Raw genomic sequence first — 20,332 nt, forward strand, 5'->3', positions numbered from 1 at the left:
GGTTTGATTTAAGATAAATATGTCAGCCTCCTTTTCTCAGCAGCCTTTATTTGCTATTATCTCTTTCTTGGGATATTGAAACAATAAAAAAATGCAATAAAAAGTTTATTTTTTCATTTGTTCTGCAAACAGCTATTATGCTAAACATTCTAAATCCATCCTATTCTGTACGGTGGCCCCTAGTTTCATCTTGCTATTGAGCATCTGAAATATGGCTAATGTGAATTGAGATGTGTTGTAACTGTCAAATAACTGATCTTGAAGACTTAGTATGGCCCGGCACAGTGGCTCATGCCTCTAATCCCAGCACTTTGGGAAGCTGAGATGAATGGATCTCTTGGGCCCAGGAGTTTGAGACCAGCCTTCGTAACAAGGCAAAACCCTGTCTCTACAAAAAATACAAAATTAGCTGGGTGTGGTGGCATGCACCTGTAGTCCTGGTCACTTGGGAGGCTAATCACGCCACTGCACATTCCACCATGGGGGACAGAGTGAGACTGAGAACCTGTCTCAAAAAAAAAAGAACTTCATATGGAAAAAAGATATCTTTTTAATAATGTTTAAATATTGAGTAGATGCTGAAATAATACATTTTGGTACATTGAATTAAATATTAAAATTAATTTCCCCTATTTCCTTTTTAATATTAAATATTTTAGTAGCCACTGGAAAATTTGAAGTTATATCTGTGACTCTCATTACATTTCAGTTGGACAGCATTAGTTCAGATACAAAAATGGTCTATCGGTATTACCATTGCTGCTGCTTTGTGGAAGCATCTGTTCTAGCCCTGAGGTAGAGGAATAGATGGTTTCCCCATGGCCTGTGGGCAGAACTGTGTTATACCCCACTGCAGGCGTTTTTACCTACAGTGGCTGTCTAATTAGTGTTTGTTTGTGCCTTCAAAAACTACCACTCTTGTGGACTAGCTTAAGCTCAGATGGAAAAAAGAAATTGGTCTTCGGGAGTGGGTGTGGGGAGATGATTTATTTCTTTATAGGAATTGTCTTAGAGGGGTAAGCCTGAACACTGGATGTTCCTTTAGGAAATAGAAGTAGACCTGATAGTTGGATGAAGATAGAGCACAAATGTCTTTATTATACTGTATTTGGCCTCAGGCCATCTTATCAGAGAATTTCTGCTCTGGCAGATACCCATTTAAGGAAAAAAAGGTTTTAAAGGGCTCAAAATTTATTACAGCAGCATAGATTAATGTTTTGTCTACGTAGACTGTTATTTGAATTTTCTTTTTGAAGGTTCATTTCCTTCAGAATTAAAGTTGACCCTTAGCTCAACTCACAAATTCCTCTCTGTGGCTGCTTTTGACTTTGGGCTCACTTCTGGGGCAGATGTGATTTATTTTCTTGTGCTTGTTATTAATCCAGAAATGTAATTTCAGCGTGGGCTTGGAATAGTGCTCTGGGACATGAAGCAGAAGTGAACAATGGAAGTTAGGTGGATGTGAGTCAAAGAAAACTGACCACACTTTCTCTCAGCTCTCCTTTAGAGCATGATGAGCCTCAAGAGCTGGGGGAGGTTTCCATTGCTGTCGGTGCTCCCATTTCAGTAAAAATGTTTGGCGTGAGTTGCAAGTACATTCGCCAGAGGTGGCGCATCAGCACCTCGTGTCTGGGAATGGAGACTTTCCTCATGGTGCTCTTATTCTGAGCTGGATGTTCCTGTCTCAGTCCAGCCTCTAGCTGGGGATGAGTTATTCTCTAGAGTGAGGCTTTTCTCACAACCATTTTTCTACTTTGTTTAAGACTGTAGGGATGGAGCTTTTTGATTGAGAGACTAAACTACTTAAATCTGGGACTGGAAAGGTATTCTCATTTGTATTCTGCATGGAGGAATGGGAAAAAGGTCTCATATTTCAATTTCTCTGCTGTCAACTTGATTGTGAGGACTCTATAATAAGCCTGTTCTCTGAATTCTACCTCCTCACCCCAAATTCAGTTTCCTATCAGTTGGGCAGACTGCCACAGTGCTAACCTGAAGCACCCTTGCCCCAGATGTCCCAGACTTGATTAGTGGCGCTGTTGGTGGAAACAAGGATGAGTAGATAGTCTAGCCCCACATGCAGGAGGTGAGACTGCAGGATCTTTCCTGCCCTACAGTCGGTGACTCAGGGTGTTGCCTTGGCTATGTTACAGGCATGATCCAGTTTAACTTCATGGCTCTCTAGGCCCCCGTGGAATGGTTGTTAGTAGGTTCAATAATTTATCTCTTGGACCTACTTACAGATATTTATTGAACAACTGCTACACGGAATATATTATGCTAGATAGTGTAAGAGAAACAAAGAAAAAGATTCCTATTTTAAGAGTGGTAAAATTGACTAGGAACACATAAGAAAGTCCACACATAACCACACTAGGAAGTAGAAAGTATGTGTGAATGTGAATTTGAAAGAAATAGTGGTAGGAATTGGGAAGCATCTAAGTACTTGGTGGCGTAAGGAAGGTGATCGAGAAGAGTGAACTTCTGTTTTGAGTCTGAGTAATGGATGGGAACTGTTGACAGAGATGGAGAAATAGGATAGAGATGATGGTAAGTTGGAGATGAGTTTTCCAAGTGAAAAACCTGAGACCCAGGAGCTCAGAATACAGACAGGGACAAGAGACTCAGATTTTGAGTCTTTTGGTTACCATGGAATGTGTCAAGTCTGTGAGGGAAATTGGGTGGAGTGATAAGAACAGAGGATTTGGACCCGAAGTATGAGAAACATCCACCCTTCAGAAAATGGATGAGGAATGGGATCCAAAGAAGGAAAGTGAGAAAAGGGGAGGTTTGAGAGGTGGGAAGAGAGCTCAGCCATGATAGCATCCTTGAGTCAAAGGATGCAGCCTTAGAAGCTTGCCGTGAACTCAACTCTAAACGCCTCGGTGGCAGCTCCTGTAATATTTCACTACTCTTCCTGGGTTATGTGCTCAGCTTGCGTAAGAGACTATCAGTCTCTGGAAGGCAGGAAACTGCTCTTACTTATTTTGACCTTCCCAGGACTGATTTTAACAAACCATGGTTATTAATAAGTGACAACCAGGAGACTCAAATATGAATGATAACCGCAAAATGTTCATTAGAGTATTTGAGTTATTAGAAAATTTCTGAAATACAGTTTTAATACAAACAAGACTAAGAAGCTAGATTGCAGGAAGTTGAAGAAAAAAGTAGGCTTGGGGAAGGAGGAAGGAGCAAAATGGGTTTAGATCACTGTGTAAGATTTTGCACAACTAAAAAGAAAGAGAGAGAGAGACACACACACACAACACAGGGTTATAGGAGGTAGAAACTTTATTCATCTCATTGACCATAGAGCTCAGCTACACTAAGAGCTAAGGCAGCTCAAAGGGCGTTGGCTAATGAAGTGGATTATTGGAAGGGGTTTACTCTTACAGGTTTTAGTGGAGAATACATTAGGTAAGATGTCTACTGGGAATGGGAAAGGAAGAAGATGGGGAAGTTATAGTCAGAGAGTGGAAGTACCAAGTTTGAGATCTTGGACAAGAACAATGAGTGTCTTGTAACAGGAGTGTAGAATGTGAGTGTGCTTGTGATATGGAGTGGATGCGGAGGTCTGTAAGATTGAGAAAAGTAAGAACCCTTGATTCAGATAACCTTAGTGGTCCTCAACCCAAATATTGATTTCATGTGATACAGGAGAGGAAAGAGCAAGAACGTAAGCCACATTCTAGGAAGAGGAAATTGGTCCAGGAGAACAACAGACCATGGTGTGATAATTTATATTATACTATGTATTTTTTTTAATTTTTAAAGGACTTCAATCCATCTATCTAATTTTAATGTCAGAAATTAGAATGTATTTATTGATTTCTTTCTCTTGAAGATGAGGAATTAGCATACTTCTGATATCTTTCATTCACTCCCTAGATTTTATATAAATAATCTGAGTTTCAATATTTATATTATTGTTATCAAATTTATAAACATATGAATATTCTTTAAAATTATTCTTGATATTTACAGTTTTATAACCCAATTTATAATATTTTCGACTTTGTTTTATGTGTTACTTGTGTTGTGCTAACTACTAGTGCAATTATGTCACAGCATTTTCATTTCTGAGTTCCTTATTTTCATTCACATTTTAGCTAAATAAGTATCTTTGAATAATTTTATTTCAGAGGAGTTACATGTTGGACCCATTTGGTTATTCAAAAAATGTCTTGATTTAGTTGTCTTCATACACAAGTTGTATCTTGACTAGATATCAAATTCTTGGGTCACGAATTAATCTCATCAAGTTCTTACACATTGTTCCTTTGTGTCTTCCAGTTACTATTCTAGGGAAATGCAATGCCAGTTGAGTGTTTCTTCTTTTTCATACGTAACACTGGGCTCCCTGCTCTCTTTTTCATTTGTTGTACAGTTGTCAGGAAAACCTATTATCTTTGTATTAGATCTTCATTCTTTCGTCTGCAGAGCTAAAGTCTCTCTTGATTTTTAATCTGTTCATTTTTTGTTTTGTGTTCTGTGAGAGCTCTCTTAAGGTTCTTCTTTATAACACTGACTTATACTTCTTCATTGTCAGGTCAGTCCTTTGTAGCCTCTTCTGCCTGCCTCTCAGCCCCTTTGATCAGAGACTAATGTCCTATATTATTTTTTATTTCTTTGTAGAACATAAATATGTCTAAATGTCTTGAGCATACAGAACTAGTTCTTTCTAAATGTATTAGCTCCTGGAAGTGAATAATTTTCCCAGTGTGCTTTTCATCAATATCTTAAGCATTACATTCTCCATGTTTTATGTTGTAGAATCTTTCAATAGGTGCCATGTTGTTTTTTTCCATTTTATTCATTCTGAGCAGAGGAACTGCCTGCCCATAGACAAGGGAGGTGGGTACTCTTTGTATCTCCTCACTCTCAACCTGGCTGCAGCTAGTTTTTCCTCCTGGTGCAGCGAGGGGCTTTTATGTAAACTGGCTCAATAACCCAGCAGCCTAAGGAAGTGGGGAGAGCCAGAGAGTGGGGCCTCCCAGCAGGAGACAGAAGCTTGACACCACTTTATTCTCTGTGGTGGGGGTCAGCTTTCTGAATGCCCCGCACTGGCCCAGCCTCCATGGCAATCCACACAGAGGCTGAGCCTGGATGCTTTTCAGTGCTGCTGCCTTCGGAATCTGCCCCAGATGCACTGCAGTATTTCTCATTGCTATAGTGGCCACAGGAGCCTGGACTCTGCAGTGCTTGAAGTTTTTGTTGACCTGGAGGGGTGAGGTGGAGTTCAGTCCATTCTCCTCACTGCAGCAGAGTGGACTTTCTGAAACACGCATTGGATCGAGTCATTTCTTTGCTGGAAACACTTCAGTGGGTCCTCCTTGTCTTTGGATTTAGTCCCAAGGCTGTGCATGTAACTCCCTCTCCAGCTACACCTCTCTGCACTCCCCTAATGCATGTCTTATAATTCAACCACAAGAATTTTTTTTCATTGCCTCAAGTGAGCCATGCTGTCTCTTCAACTCAAGCCTATACTTTCTGCCTGAAATACTCCGTACTCCACCCTTTTTCTACATACCCTCTCACACACTTCTTCCCTCTTGCACGCTCCTCCCAGGCCTTCTCTTAAAAGTTTCATTCTCTAGTTCCTCTCTATTCTCCCTGCTCTGTACTCCCAAGGCAATAGGTATCTATGAAAGCACCTGTCACTCTGTGTCATCATTGTTTGTTTGTTTATAAATCTGCTATTTGTAAGTTCTGCAGGCAGAAGCCATAGCTGTTTTGTTCACCATTATAATCCCAGTGTGTATAGTCGGAGCCTGGCACATTGTGTTTGTGTGCGTGTGTGTGTGTGTATACATATATACTTTTTAGATAACGAATGAATGAATTACAGCATTCAATTTTCCAGTTGTTCCCAGCCCAACCTCATCTCCAAATTCACAGCTCTTCTTACCTTTCTAAGATACTTTAGTATTTTTCTTCAGTGTGCACCAAGTTTGTACTAAATCTGTAAAACTAGACTAATTACATATGAAGACTACATTTGACAATCAATGTAAAGCACTTATTATCACATCTGGAACCTAGAAATAACTCAGTACATATGTTTTTACTGCTGAAGTTAGTAGTGATGTTGGGGAATAAAGAGAAAACCCACCCTTTCTCCCCTAGTTTCTTCTTGGTGGCAGTGTTTGAAAGAGGAGGACTGCAGGAGCTCTACCGCAGAGGGCTGACTGGACTGGTGCCTTTAGGGAAAACTCAGGTTTCAGTCAAAGAAGGAAGTTGTGCACCTTAATGTAGAGTTGCCCTGAGGTGTAGTTGAAGGATTAGTGTGCAAAGGCAAGGTGAATCTGGGTGTGGTATACGAATGAGATGGAGTTTAGTGACACAGGAAGGGGACTGGGATGAGGGGTTTCTGTGTAGACTGGTGGTGTAGACAAGGGTGACAGTTGCTTGGGGTAGGAACAGAATAGAGACACTGTTTGTTGCTATGAGAGGGGTGAGTTGAAAGATGAATATTATTTTGGCATTAGGGTAACTTAAATAAGAGAACTTTAAGCAGATAAACATTCATTTAAGGAATATTTATTTAAGCTTGGGACTGTGTTGCATGCTGGGGATTCAGTGATGAGGGAAACAGCTCCCCCCGTTTCTTCATGGCACTGACAGTCCAGTGAGAAACACAGGCATAGACAATATAGTTCTCCGTAAAATTTTGAACTGTACTAAATGCCTTGCAGGAAACATAGAATGTATCTGGAGAGCATATTAACAAGCAGAACTAATTGTGTTTAGTGACAGGCAAGTAAGGTCTCTTTGAGAGGGTAACATTTTCGACATAGACAATGAGTAGGAGTTGGGGAGAGAGAGGATAAGACTATCCCAGGCACAAGGAATAACATGTGCTAGTCACTGAGGAGGGAAAGAATGTGATCATTTTGAGAAATGAAAAAAGCCCAGAGTGGCTGGAGCTAGTGGTATTTCGTGGTTAGAGCTTAAAGAGGTAGGCAGAAAACACAGGGAGGTGTTAGAATTTTATTCTAAATGCAAAGAATTCATCAAAGGATTTGAACAAGCGAGCAGCACAGTCCACTTTACATGTTAAGATCATCCTGGCAGCTCATTAGAAAATACGTTGGTCATGATGCAGGGAAACCAGGCCTTTGAGAAGTCCTGAAAAAGATGATGGTGTCTAGAATTAGCGGAGGAATTTCTTGCGTTTATTCTGTATGAGTATCCTTTCCACAACTACATTATCCCCTTAGTCACATCGATACTCCCAGACCATCCTCTCAGTAGGTAGGGCCTGTAGACAGCAGTGTTTATACAGAATGTTTCACCCAACTTTATTCCCTGCAGGTGATGGGACTCTCAAGCTTGTTCTTTGTTCTTCATCTCCAACTTCAGCAGCGTGATAGAAAGTCTCCTGTGTATAGAGCTGAGGTTTTGTAGGATAGAAGTCACAAGAATGATCTTCTGTGATACAGAAAGAGATGAAACTCCAGAACTCAGGGGCTTGGGGGACTGCTGGTTGGAAGGGTATATTGGAGATGGAGCTCTCTTGACTCAGCCATAGAGGAGAAGGTAGCAGGGTCAGGGCAAGGGCCAGCCAAGCTCATTTTTTATTTGTTCCTGTTGTGGAGATTGTTGTTGCAATGAGAGTTAACCCTTAACAGGACCAGTGATGTGATCAAACTTTTTCCCACAGACTTCACAGTTGAGAGATGACTGGAAAGGGTGAGAGCCGAGTCTCAGCACCTTACTTTTTTCAATTCCTTTCTCTTCTTTTCTTTCTTTCTCTTGTTGTCCACCTCTATTTTTTACCCATCACTTGTAGCTCCAAGTCAAACTAGTGGTTTGTGGGTGGGGCCCTTGCCTTGAGAGAGCCGTAATGAGCTGTTTGTGTCCCCGCGTGTTACAGCTCATAAATGCTGACTATTCCGTGGTCCTTGGCTCACTTGGCTGAAGCGTGGTGCTAATGAGGCCCAGGCCATGGTTTCTATTTCAGCACAGACCTCTTAGGTTCACCCTGTTATATTTACTGCCACAGCCTGTGCCCATAATTTTTGTTTTTGTTTTTGTTTTTTTTGAGATGGAGTCTCGTTCTGTCGCCAGACTGGAGTGCAGTGGCATGATCTCAGCTCACTGCAACCTCTGCCTCCTGGGTTCAAGCGATTCTCCTGCCTCAGCCTCCCAAGTAGCTGGGACTACAGGCATGCACCATCATGCCCGCTAATTTTTGTAGTTTTAGTAAAGACAGGGTTTCACCATGTTGGCCAGGATGGTCTCAATCTCATGACATCGTGATCCACCTGCCTCAGCCTCCCAAAGTGCTGGAATTATAGGTGTGAGCCACCGCGCCTGGCCAACTGTGCCCATAATGTTACTTGTTCAGCCTGAAGAAGCCAGAGGATGGAGCAACAAGAAAAGATCAGCATAGAGGTGACCCTACTCCTGCAAAACCAAAACAGGATACTTCCTTTGCTAATGGTGGGTTGATAATACCATGTTATCTTCACTTGTAGTACTCTTAGCTTCTTCCTCTTTCCCTACATCCCTCAACAGTCAGCTCAGATTGGCCTTCTTTATTGTGAAAACTAACTTGATCTGTAGCAATCTCACACCCCAAAGTCTTTATCAGCACTGAACTATTTTTGCTTCTAATTCTTTTGCCAACTAACTGTGCAAAGTTGGAGAAGTTGCTATACCTCTCAGGTCCTAGTTTCCTCATCTGTGAAATGAGCATGTTAGATTAGATGCTGTCCAAAGTCAGTTTCACCACTAGTGTCTAGTGCCGTGGCTGGCATAGATACCAAGGTGAATGGCAGACACTGTCCCTGTCCTCCTGGAGCTTATAGCAAAATGGGAAAGAGACTGTGAAGAGTAAATAAATATAAAATCACAGCTTGTGATACATTCCAGGATGGATTGAATGGAATGATGTAGTGGTGGAGAATCATGAGATGTGCATTTGTAGACCTACTCTATTGATAAGACAGGTACCTAGCCATGTGAATAAGCAGTGAAAAAATGTTTCAGGTGGACAGAGCAGCTTCTGCAGCAGCACTGAGGCAGGAGGAAACTTAATGTTTGAGGAATGAACAAAAGTTATTGTGGTTAGCATAAACTGTACAAAGGAGAGTGTAGATTTGAGTATATTTACAAGGCAAAAGTGATCAACCAGAAAATTGTCAGTAGTTACAGGTGGCACTCAGTGTTTAAGGTATCAGCCAAGGATATGCTAGTTTAACATTTCATTTCAGATTATTCCAGAGTCATTGTGGCATTAGAGAGGGTAGTTTTTAAAAACAAGTTGTTTTCTTTCTCTTTTGCCCGTAGGAAATAAGAGCCTGGTTCTCTACCTCAGTCCTGATGTTAAAAAAATGACAGTAGCCTGCAATATCTGGCAGGTGGAAATTAGTGAGAGGGATAATTATTGCCCTTGAAAACTTGCCTAACTGAGCTTTGTGCAACATTTTGGGAGTTCACCAGCAAAGTTTGTATGTTGACACAGGTGATGACACATGCTGACCCTTGTTTGTATTGAAGATTTAGTAGCTTGGTAGGACATGGAAACAATACAGCTCTCCTGTTTCACCAAAGGCTTTTATTTGCTAGGTAGCCTATAACTTAGTGCTCCCTCCTCCTTTCCCTACTAACAAACTCATTTGCTTTTAATCCCTTCTATATTCTATTGGCCAACTTACCTTCAAACACAATATTGATCATGTCTTTCCTCATCCTCCTTTACTTGTTGTATCAAGTTCTGAATTCATACTCAAATTCAAAGCCTCAATGACCTCCAAATTTTTCTTCTTTTAAAACCCCAGCCAAAGAATACACTCCAGTTATTTTAATATGTTTAAGACTTAATCCTGTATTCCTCTGTAAATCTTCAACCACCAGCCCAGGTTGGTGCTTTCTTGAGCCAGTGGGATAAACTCAGCGACCATAGAGCATACACTTAAGACCTCTAGGTGATCGCCAAGAACTTTTACCACTCAAGTATCTAGTGACCTTGTGCCTTTATTCCTCTCTAATATGAGTGTTCCTTAACTGTCTTATGCACCTGTGCCTTCTCAGGGTGCTATAAGACCCTGGGATCAGGGACCTCATCTGTGGATTGTGTTGATCACATCCAGGGCTGAATACTCAACTCTGCTGCAGTCAAAGAGCATCAGATTTGCAGTCAGACCAATCCGGGTTTCAGTGCAGCACTCTCACTCACCAACCGTGTGAACTTGGGAAGATTTTGTTTCCTTTTTTTACCTTCCTGAACCTGAAGTTTTTTATTTTTAGGCTTCTGCACTGGTTTTTCCTGTGCCAGGAGGGTGGTGATGTGAAGCAAGTTGTTGTGTCGTAGCAGATGTTCCACTGGGAATTTTAGAATAAGCAAGTGTTATGGCCATCCTGGTTACTGTTCTTCCTAATCCGAATTTTAGAACCAGTTGATAGAAGTTTAATAGGGAGAAAATAATCTGGCAGAAATGGGACTAGGAGGAAATGTGAATCTGTAGAAATGTGCCTGAACCTTAGAGAAGTGTGATCCATCCAGTAGCTAATTACTTATAAGCCAGTGTCTTCTTGGATCTCTAAATTACCTGTCCCTAACAAGCACTGTCAAACAGATACATGGTCCAAAGGTGTTCAGTGAAGACAGGTAATCTTCAAAATTCAGTCTCATTCAAAAACCAGTGGACTGGCCGGGTGTGGTGGCTCACACCTGTAATCCCAGCACTTTGGGAGGCCGAGGTGGGCAGATCACAAGGTCAGGAGATCGAGACCATCCTGGCTAAGACGGTGAAACCCCGTCTCTACTAAAAATACAAAAAATTATCCAGGCGTGGTGGCGGGCGCCTATAGTCCCAGCTACTCGGGAGACTGAGGCAGGAGAATGGAGTGAACCTGGGAAGTGGAGTTTGCAGTGAGCCAAGATCGCACCACCACACTCCAGCCTGGGCAACACAGCAAAACTCCGTTTCAGAAAAAAACAAAACAAAACAAAAAACAGTGGACTGTACCTAAAAATACATTTCCCTTTTAGACAGGAGTTTGCAGTCACAAGTGTTTCCAGCAACCAGTTGTTTGAGTCATGATGAGTCCTCACCTCCTCCATCCCATCCACTTCCCCATGCCTGTGTGCCCTTGGGAAGCCCAAGACATGCAGAGATGGCTTGATATGGTCAGATTCTCACCTCAGGTCTTTGTTAAGAATTTTGGAGTAAGGCAGCTCCAGTTCAAATCTCAACTGTCCTCCACTCACTGTCTTACAAAGGCACATTATTTTACCTTTCTGAGACTGTGTCCTGAGATTTAAATGAGACAATTTTTATGAGAGTCCAAGCACAGTGCTTGCTTCTCAGTAGGCAGTCAATGGCTACTGGTTTCCTTTCCCAAGAGTGCCACATTTCCTTTCCTTTATTTACCTACTTTGTCTTGCTACATTATTTCAGTGTCTGTTTATTATAGTGCATAAGAAATGTATACAAAATAGCTTTAAACACATTGTGTCTTACAGTACCCAAAATTCTCACAAAGCTTCAATAAAGGAAAATTACATCTAAATTGTTCACATTCAGCAAGTCAGTTTGGTTGGTGGGTATTGTGGATATTTGAGTTAGCATAAATATAATAGATGAGACTCAGCAATTTTCATGTTGCAGTAACTCTTCACCTACTTCTTGGTCATGTTTTCATTTCTCAATCCCACCTGCATCCTAATAACACAGCTCTCATTACTTTGAGGTACCATTTCTGCTAGCACTATAAGACAGCAGAGTTTCTGTAATAAATGACATCATCTGCCCTGAGGGAGATTATTGCCAGTGTGCTCACTCCCTCCCTCCTTCACTCTCTGATTCCTTCACTCACTCACTGACTCCCTCCTTCCCTTTCTCACCTCCCTCCATCTTTTACTCTGTCACGCACTGCCTCCCTCGCTCACTCCTTTCAGTCACTCCCTCACTCACTACCTCAGTGTTCTCTCTTTCTTATTCATCCTCTCCCTCCCTCATTTCCCTCATTACCTCCCCCATTCACTGCCTCATCCCTCACTCACTCTTTCTGTGTTAATACTTTGGGTTGCAGTTGACACAACCTCGTTTCAAATTAGAAAGACCTGTTGCAAGGGGCATCTCAGAATGGCTATGCCACTGAGTAGGCTTACTAGTAGTTGGGCTTCAGTAACAATTGGAACCAACAACTTGAATGCCACCGTGTTTTTTTCCCTTTGTGCACATCTTTTCTATTGTTCTTTTTTTGAAATAGGGTCTTGCTCTGTTGCCCAGACTGGGATGCAGTGGCATGATCATGACTCAAGTGATTCTCGTACTTCAGCCTTCCGAGTAGTGCCTGCAGGCTGGTCTCTTAACTTGTGGGCTCAAGTGATCTTCCTGTTTGGCCTCCCAAAATGTTGGGTTTGCAGGTGTGAGCCACTGTGCCTGGCTCTCTGTGCACTGCTTATTCACCCATATCACTTTCTCTGCAGACCAGCCTCCTCATCTTTTTGGTCTATGTGGCAAAGTGGTCCTACTCCAATAATTTGGGAGAGATACAGCGATGTAGCTTGGATCAGATGCCCATCTTAGGTCAGTCAGCTATGGCCAGGAGGGTTTGATCATGTAAAGACGTGGTTGCTTCTTCAAGAATTATATGGCTGGACTTAGGAGAGGAGCATGGAAGGGTTATGCTGAACACAGAGTTCCAGAGACATCCACATACCCATCCTGCCATCCTAGGCAATTGGCTCTTGGCTGGGAATACAAAAAAAAACCCTCTAAACTGCAACCAAGTAGTGGGAGACAGAAGTACAACCAAATAAGTGTGATAGAGTGATATTGGTTCTATAGTAATGGAGGTACATGTTAGATAGGAATAAAGAACAGGCAGTCAGGTTAAGTCAGATACAACTAGCATCTGTGAGTAATAATGGCTAACAGGCCTTCTACAGTTACATGAGCCAGTCAAATTGCTAGGTATTCCGAGTCTGGAGATAGCCTTGGCATTTTCTAAGCGCAAATACTGTGTTCTTTTTTTTATTAGGAGGTCTCTTTATCAGAGTGCCTTTTAAAATTATTTGTTGAGTTTTATTTACAAAGGAAGAATGAAGGACACCTTGACATTTTTTTATTTTCAACAACTTACCATGTTTTAGAGAATTCGGATGATCTAAATTTTAGTTCCTTTGGTAGCTCTCTAAACTGTTTTTAAAAGACCTCAAATAAAACCAACCACCAATTTATTTTATAGCTCATATGATCTGGCCCTATACTGCTTTTGTTAATCACAGATTCTTGGGTTGTAAGTTGAAGACATTCTCTTGTTCTTTGTTAAGGGACTTAAGAGCCTTTGCCTTAGTCTCCATTGTTGCTATAGTTGGTGGCCTGCAACCTAGCCAGATGTGGGCTCATGTTTAGCTTCCTTTAGTGTGGTCTTTTTCAGGCAGTGCATACCAGTCCTTTTTTCATCTCCTAGTACATTGGGTGGACTTTCCATGTCTTCTTCCACAAATCCCCATCCTTTAAGTATGGAGTGCCTCAGGCTGAGCACAGCTTGCTCCAGTCTCATTATTCTTGGCCTTGCCCTTCACATCCATACTTTATCAGAGATTTTCAACATCTTTCATGTCTTCTCTCTGCCCTATGTTGCTTGCCCTAACATTTTCAAAAATTAGACTTTTTATTTTCAGATACTTGTAGTTTTGCACAGTTATGAGAATTAATACAGAAAGATTTCCTGTACCCTTTATCTAGTGTCTCCCAGTGATAACATCATCTTATGGAACTGTTGCATAATATTACAAGCAGGGTATTGACATTGATACAGTCAAGATATAGAACAGTTACCCTAATGTTTGGCATATAGGTTCCTTTTCTTTTTTTTTTTCTTACTCATCTTTTATCCTCTTCTTTCCTTGCTCTTCTTACTTATATGTTCATTGACCCAGGGATTAGTTAACTCAAGGGTCCTACAGGTTTTACCTTCTCTCTGATAGGTTGGCTAAACCCTCATGTTGTTAGAGTTTCTAGCGGTAGGAACTATTCTATTCATCTTGAAATGATTTGCCTAGAATAAATGTCATTTGGATGGCTCAAGTTGGCCTTAAAATTCATGTGAAGACCTGGCCTTCTGTGAGCTCTGCTTGCCTTAATTTCAGACAGGTCACTTGAAGATGAAGTGTGTGTGGGGGCTGGTGTGGTACTAATCCTTTGAGACTCAAGAGCTCTAATCAAAAGTAATTTTCCCCTAAAAGGACAGTTCTGCACAGAGGATGTGGATGAATGCCTGCTGCAGCCCAATGCCTGTCAGAATGGGGGCACCTGTGCCAACCGCAATGGAGGCTATGGCTGTGTGTGTGTCAACGGCTGGAGTGGAGATGACTGCAGTGAGAACATTGATGATTGTGCCTTCGCCTCCTGTACTCCAGGCTCCACCTGCATCGACCGTGTGGCCTCCTTCTCTTGCATGTGCCCGGAGGGGAAGGCAGGTAGGTTAGCAGAAGGATGGAGCTAGAAACGGGGAAGGGGCGGGGGCATTCAGGACTCTGCCTTCTCTTTCATCCCAAATAGCTGTATTCTTTGAGTTAACCATCTGTGGGAACATATCACTCAGGACTGTTCCAGAAATGTAACCTGCTAACCAAAGTGCTGTGAAGATAGTCTTCCTCCTTAGGACTTTAGGCTCTCTTCTCAACTCTTCATACTTTAGTTTTTCATTCCAAAAAAGGAAAGTTAGTAACTATTGTCTTTGGAGCATCTGCTGAAGTCCTTAAGATCTTAGACTGAAAAGCACCTCAGCTATTAAGATAAAATGGCTAAGAAATGGATCCGCAGGCTTCATTTTAAGAAGAAACCATCTATTTACTCAGAAGAAGTTGGCAGGAGAGAAACATTTAAGTGCCTTCTAACCCTCAATGTCTATGAAAATATTCCCCTCAGGGAAGATTTTTACATGCTACCAGGTTAACATTCCTCTCACCTCTCAATTTAACAGCTACTAGTTCTAGAAGAAGGAGAGCAATGTAAGGAGGAAGGTGATGGGAGAAGATAATTTAGCTGGGAGAACTTTCTGCCCAGCAGTTTTGAAATGTTCTTTCATGGATGCCTTTCCAAAAGCCCTAGCTCCAGCTTTGTGGAAGAAGCCTTAGTTACCTGTTCTTAAGTTAATTGCAGACTGGAAAATCCAGTTCCCATGTGAACTATATAAAACAGGAAGCCTAGTAATATCTTCAGAGACCTGGGGCCACCTGAATCAGGAACGTTGGTGCTATTAAAAGGCTACTCTAGTAGAGGCTGATGGTGTTCAGGTGGCCCCATGATCATCAGGTAGCATAATATTGGGGAAGTAGGATTCCAGATAAAATATGGGCTATATGGAATATTTGAGACATACTAAAAGTTACTTCTTGTTTATCTAAAATTCAACTGGATATCCTCTATTTTATTTGCTAAATCTGGCACACTATCTGGATGGTCGCTCCATTTTCCTATCTCTGTCTTCTTTTTTTTTTTTTTTTTTTTTTTTTTTTTTGAGACGGAGTCTCGCTTAGTTACCCAGGTTGGAGTGAAGTGACGCAACTGCAAGCTCCGCCTCCCAGGTTCACGCCATTCTCCTGCCTCAGCCTCCCAAGTAGCTGGGACTACAGGTGCCCACCACCTCGCCCGGCTAATTTTTTGCATTTTTAGTAGAGACGGGGTTTCACTGTGTTAGCCAGGATGGTCTCCATCTCTTGACCTTGTGATCCACCCGCCTCGGCCTCCCAAAGTGCTGGGATTACAGGCGTGAGCCACCGCGCCCGGCCCCTATCTCCGTCTTATTTTCTGGCCTGTAGATGTCTCTGCACTGAAGGAGAGGTCTAGCTGAGGGCTCAGGATCAGAGTCTAGGGTTGCAGCTAGGTACTTTGCTGGTAGCCAAGCATGTCCCCAGGGTAAGGTCAGGCAAAGCGGAAGTTGCCTATAAATCTCTATGTTGGTTTCTGAGGAACTGATCATGAGGTTTTCCCTCCTGGGTGAAAGAGAAAGCTCTTCCCCAAGTGAGAGATATTTTCTCTTAGTTCTCCTTTGCCCCACCCTGTGACAGGTCTCCTGTGTCATCTGGATGATGCCTGCATCAGCAATCCTTGCCACAAGGGGGCACTGTGTGACACCAACCCCCTAAATGGACAGTATATTTGCACCTGCCCACAAGGCTACAAAGGGGCTGACTGCACAGAAGATGTGGATGAGTGTGCCATGGGTAAGTACCCAGAACTTTTTCTATTCTGTGAAGTGTTTGTTGAGCTCAGCAAATGTTTAAACTGAAGCACGTTTTACTGTAGGAGCAAGTTACATACACCCAAACCTCAGATTCCTCTTGCTATGTGGCCGGTGTTTACAGGTGACCTTTCAGCATAACCATAACCATATATTCCATTCTGGAGATTAAATGTATGAAAGGTATGTACTTGATTCTTAATATAAAGCCATACCTCAATGACAGTTTGGGCAGAAACTGCAATAGCAGAAATGCCTAACAGTTGAGGATACTCTGCTTTTATTTCTTTTTAAATTAAGGAAAAAAGAATATTGGGAATGATATTATTAAAGGCCTGACCCTGATGCTATAACCATCAGATCTTCTTCTGTTGTTCACATTTGTGGAAACTCAAGTGCTTTGATCCCAGTAATTGGTACTTGTGTCTTTCAGCCAATAGCAATCCTTGTGAGCATGCAGGAAAATGTGTGAACACAGATGGCGCCTTCCACTGTGAGTGTCTGAAAGGTTATGCAGGACCTCGTTGTGAGATGGACATCAATGAGTGCCATTCAGATCCCTGCCAGAATGATGCTACCTGTCTGGATAAGATTGGAGGCTTCACATGTCTGTGCATGCCAGGTAAGTGGGCCCATCAGCATGTGGGGGCTAGAGAGGAGGGACTGTTCTGAACTTCTCTTGGTAGAGCATTCAGTATACTATTGCAATCTGATGAGCTCTGTCAGCATTTGATTTCCTTTGCTGACTGGGGACTAGAGGAAGTCAGGGTTCACAAGCAAACCTTCCTTCCTCAAAGAGTAAGGCAGTGCTAGAATTCACCAAGCTATGTAGACCAAGTTAAACAAGCCTGTTATATCAAAATCCACATGTAATAGAAAATTTCAAAAATGATTTACTATAAGAATCCTTTAAATAGCAAGTTTTTCTGATACCTTCATGTAATTATGAATACCATACCATTCCATTTATAGAAATAAATTTTATCCACAATTATATAGGAAGTTTCCATTTAGCTAAAGTGCAGTACATGTTTAGTTGTATTCTGGAGCTCTTCTGCAGAGACCATGTCTTTAATTTTCAGAGGATACAGCCAAATCTAGCTTGAAATGATGGCTAACATTGGCTGCTCTGCCTGATGAAGGCTGCCAGCTACTTCAGCCTTGAAAGGCACTCCTGACCTTGAACTGCACCCTGAAGGCAACACCAGCTCCAGCTCGGCTTGTCTTTGGGAACATAGAGTGGGGACATTTTGGGCCTTCCACAGTCCAGGAAGTATGGATTTATCACAGAAAATGTGGAGCAGTCCTTGTTTATATGCTAGGTCTTGCCAATGTCTTTTACAGTAATCCCTTCCCGCTTTTCACAGTAACATGGGTATCTCACAGTATGCCCTGTCCTGCTTGATCCTTGGAGTGACTATTTCTCATCATGGCAGAGTTCCTTTTCTCTCTGCAGGAGTGTGTGGACTCGCAGAGAATGTAGTTATCATTGCAAATTTGTGCTTCTTTGTCTGGAATACACCTTTCTGTCTCTTTAAGCCACTTGTGTGGTCTGTTTTGTTTAGGTTTCAAAGGTGTGCATTGTGAATTAGAAATAAATGAATGTCAGAGCAACCCTTGTGTGAACAATGGGCAGTGTGTGGATAAAGTCAATCGTTTCCAGTGCCTGTGTCCTCCTGGTAAGTGCCCACCACCTGGCCGTGTTTTCTCTTAAAGCACAAAGCCAACTGACCACAGGGAAGAAAGCAGGGAGAGAACGTGTGTGGGCTGTGCATGAGGAAATCATTAGAGTAAGTGCTTGGTGATAGGAGTGTGTGTGTACAGAAATAGAGAATTTGTTTTAGCTAATATATCTTACAAATCCTTTGTGGCCAGAAGTCCAAGTCTATTCTTGAATGGCCCATGACCTTTTCGTCTGTGTGTATATTTCAGAATGTTCATACCTCACAGAAGCCTTAGTTGTAGGCTATACGGGATTTTGTTTTTTTCCCATGGGTCGTATTCTTGAAGGCCCTCTGTGAGACTGTTATTTTTAGACATTTCACCCATGAGTTCAGGAACAGAAAACACATGCCAATTTTTCCAGGATTCTGTGTCTCTCCTTTTTTTTCCTCAAGCTATTTTTGAAGATATGCCAAATTGTCCTCCATAGACTGCATCTTACCCCATTGTATCTTCAGAGAGAAGGTTTCCATTGCCTCTGAAGCTACAGTTACTCGTTTGACGTTTCCACCTATAAATTTCACTTCCTACATCCTTCCTTTATAAGTGAAGTCTGTCTGTGAAGAAGCAATGGTGGAGACACACCACAACTGCCTCTGATTCCCTGAGTGTCACCTGGTTATTCCAGTTACCAGTTGGGGAGAATAATAAAGCATAGGCTTATTGACCCATTGGTATAAGCCCTGCCAGTAACCTAACCCACCCCTCCCTGGACATCATTCTCATAGTAAAGGAAGATGCAAGATAATCCTTCAACTCATGTTACCACTGTCCCTTTTTGAGGTTTTACTGGGCCAGTTTGCCAGATTGATATTGATGATTGTTCCAGTACTCCGTGTCTGAATGGGGCAAAGTGTATCGATCACCCAAATGGCTATGAATGCCAGTGTGCCACAGGTAAGATTCTTCTCACTCTTCGTCTCCTTGGTAGGTCCATCTGAACAAAATAGGGTGTTTGTCCCTGTCCTCTGCTAGCTGCTCTACCAGGTCAGTCCACTCCCAGGGGCTCCTCTGTGTTTAGGAAGAGCTGCTTCTAGCAAATTTTTTGCTGCTCTCTTTTCCTACAGCACCTGCCTCCTCCACCACAACAGTGGTCTGGCCCAGATATTTCCATTTGGTATCCATGTCTTTCTGGGACAGACTTTGGCAGCAGTAAGTTTCCAGCTGGCTAGATTTACTCATTTAGGAAAGAGAAGAATTCCAGTTGAAAGCTATTTTTCATTGGGGCTTCTCAACAGGAGGCCTGGTTCTGTGTTTCTTGAAGCAAGTGACTGAGAGAAGGCCCAGAAATTTAAAGGCTGAATGTATACAATTGCAGGGGTATTCTGCATAAAAGACACCAAATAGGATTGAGAATCAAGTGTGTAAATGACAGGAGAGAAAGCTTTAACTGGGAAAGTTTGGGTCCTCTTTGCTGACTTCTGCAACTAGAGTCAAAAACGATCTGTGCACAAATATTCTGCATTTCTGGGTTTGTAATCACATTTTGTACTTGGGATTGGATTTCAGTAAGCCAGATGTTCCCTATTACACATTTCCTTTTACACAGGCCAATATTATACAGAAAGGTTAGAAATTATTAGAAGTGAACTTCTTTATCGTCTGACTGCTTGAGAAAGAAGTTATTTATATAATTGAAGACATTATCTAATTTTAGAGAATGGAGTCTTAAAGATTACAGGCATCATGCATATAATTTATTTCTGATCACAGAAAAGCAAATTTAGTTGTGAAAATTAGTACAAAAAGTTAATATTTCAAGTATTAGACCTACTTAGGTTAGGACAACTCAGATGAGCCACTTTCTTTCTTTTTGCAAATAGTTGCCCTTTGTTGGAGAATCCAAATTTTGTCTTTCCCTGGCCAGATTCTTCTTGTAGAGGATAAGTTTCAAAGGGATTAAAAACCTTTAGCTCAGGTTTAAAAGTGGGGAGAGGTCTCCTGGAGTCTTCTAGGGAAAGATATAATGTTTGTCTATTTAAGCCTCAAAGAAAGGAACTCTTGTCTCTTTTTCTTTTAAATGCTCGTAACAGGTTCATTCATTTTATTCAACCAGTATTTATTTAAAACTACTATATATGCATAATACCGTCCGAGGAGCTGAGAGGAGTAAAATAAAGCTCTCTTACCTCCAAAGTCTGAACTGGGAACATAAGATACATAAAATCATTAACTTGTAAATTGGGCTGGGAAGAAAGAAATACAAAGATAAATATATAGAGGAAAAATGTTTTGAGCTGTTATACCTGAAGCCTAATAAAAAATGAAGATGCAGTTAAAGCATCTCTGCAATGAAACTATTGATCAGTTGCAAACGTATTTCAATTCTAAAATTTGATTTGGAAATCTTTATTTTAAGCACCTCTCTCCAGGCATGCTTTCTAAATCAATGCAGATAGTC

At 41.7% G+C, this 20,332-nt stretch overlaps 2 protein-coding genes across 3 annotated transcripts in view; both read left to right on the top strand.

The window, feature by feature from the left end:
- Positions 1 to 20,332, top strand: part of LOC102127036 (NBPF family member NBPF4) — a 635,890-nt gene that overhangs the window by 480,415 nt on the left and 135,143 nt on the right.
- The window catches only part of NOTCH2 (notch receptor 2), a 190,372-nt gene that overhangs the window by 117,935 nt on the left and 52,105 nt on the right, over positions 1 to 20,332 (top strand). For both annotated transcript variants that reach the window (XM_005542140.4, XM_005542139.5), the window contains exons 6-10: positions 14,210 to 14,443; positions 16,037 to 16,192; positions 16,643 to 16,831; positions 17,775 to 17,888; positions 18,715 to 18,828. In XM_005542140.4, the coding sequence (XP_005542197.2) occupies positions 14,210 to 14,443; positions 16,037 to 16,192; positions 16,643 to 16,831; positions 17,775 to 17,888; positions 18,715 to 18,828 (807 nt within the window). The remainder of the gene's footprint in view (positions 1 to 14,209; positions 14,444 to 16,036; positions 16,193 to 16,642; positions 16,832 to 17,774; positions 17,889 to 18,714; positions 18,829 to 20,332) is intronic.

This window comes from Macaca fascicularis, chromosome 1, assembly GCF_037993035.2.
Source record: "Macaca fascicularis isolate 582-1 chromosome 1, T2T-MFA8v1.1".
Taxonomy (NCBI): domain Eukaryota; kingdom Metazoa; phylum Chordata; class Mammalia; order Primates; family Cercopithecidae; genus Macaca; species Macaca fascicularis.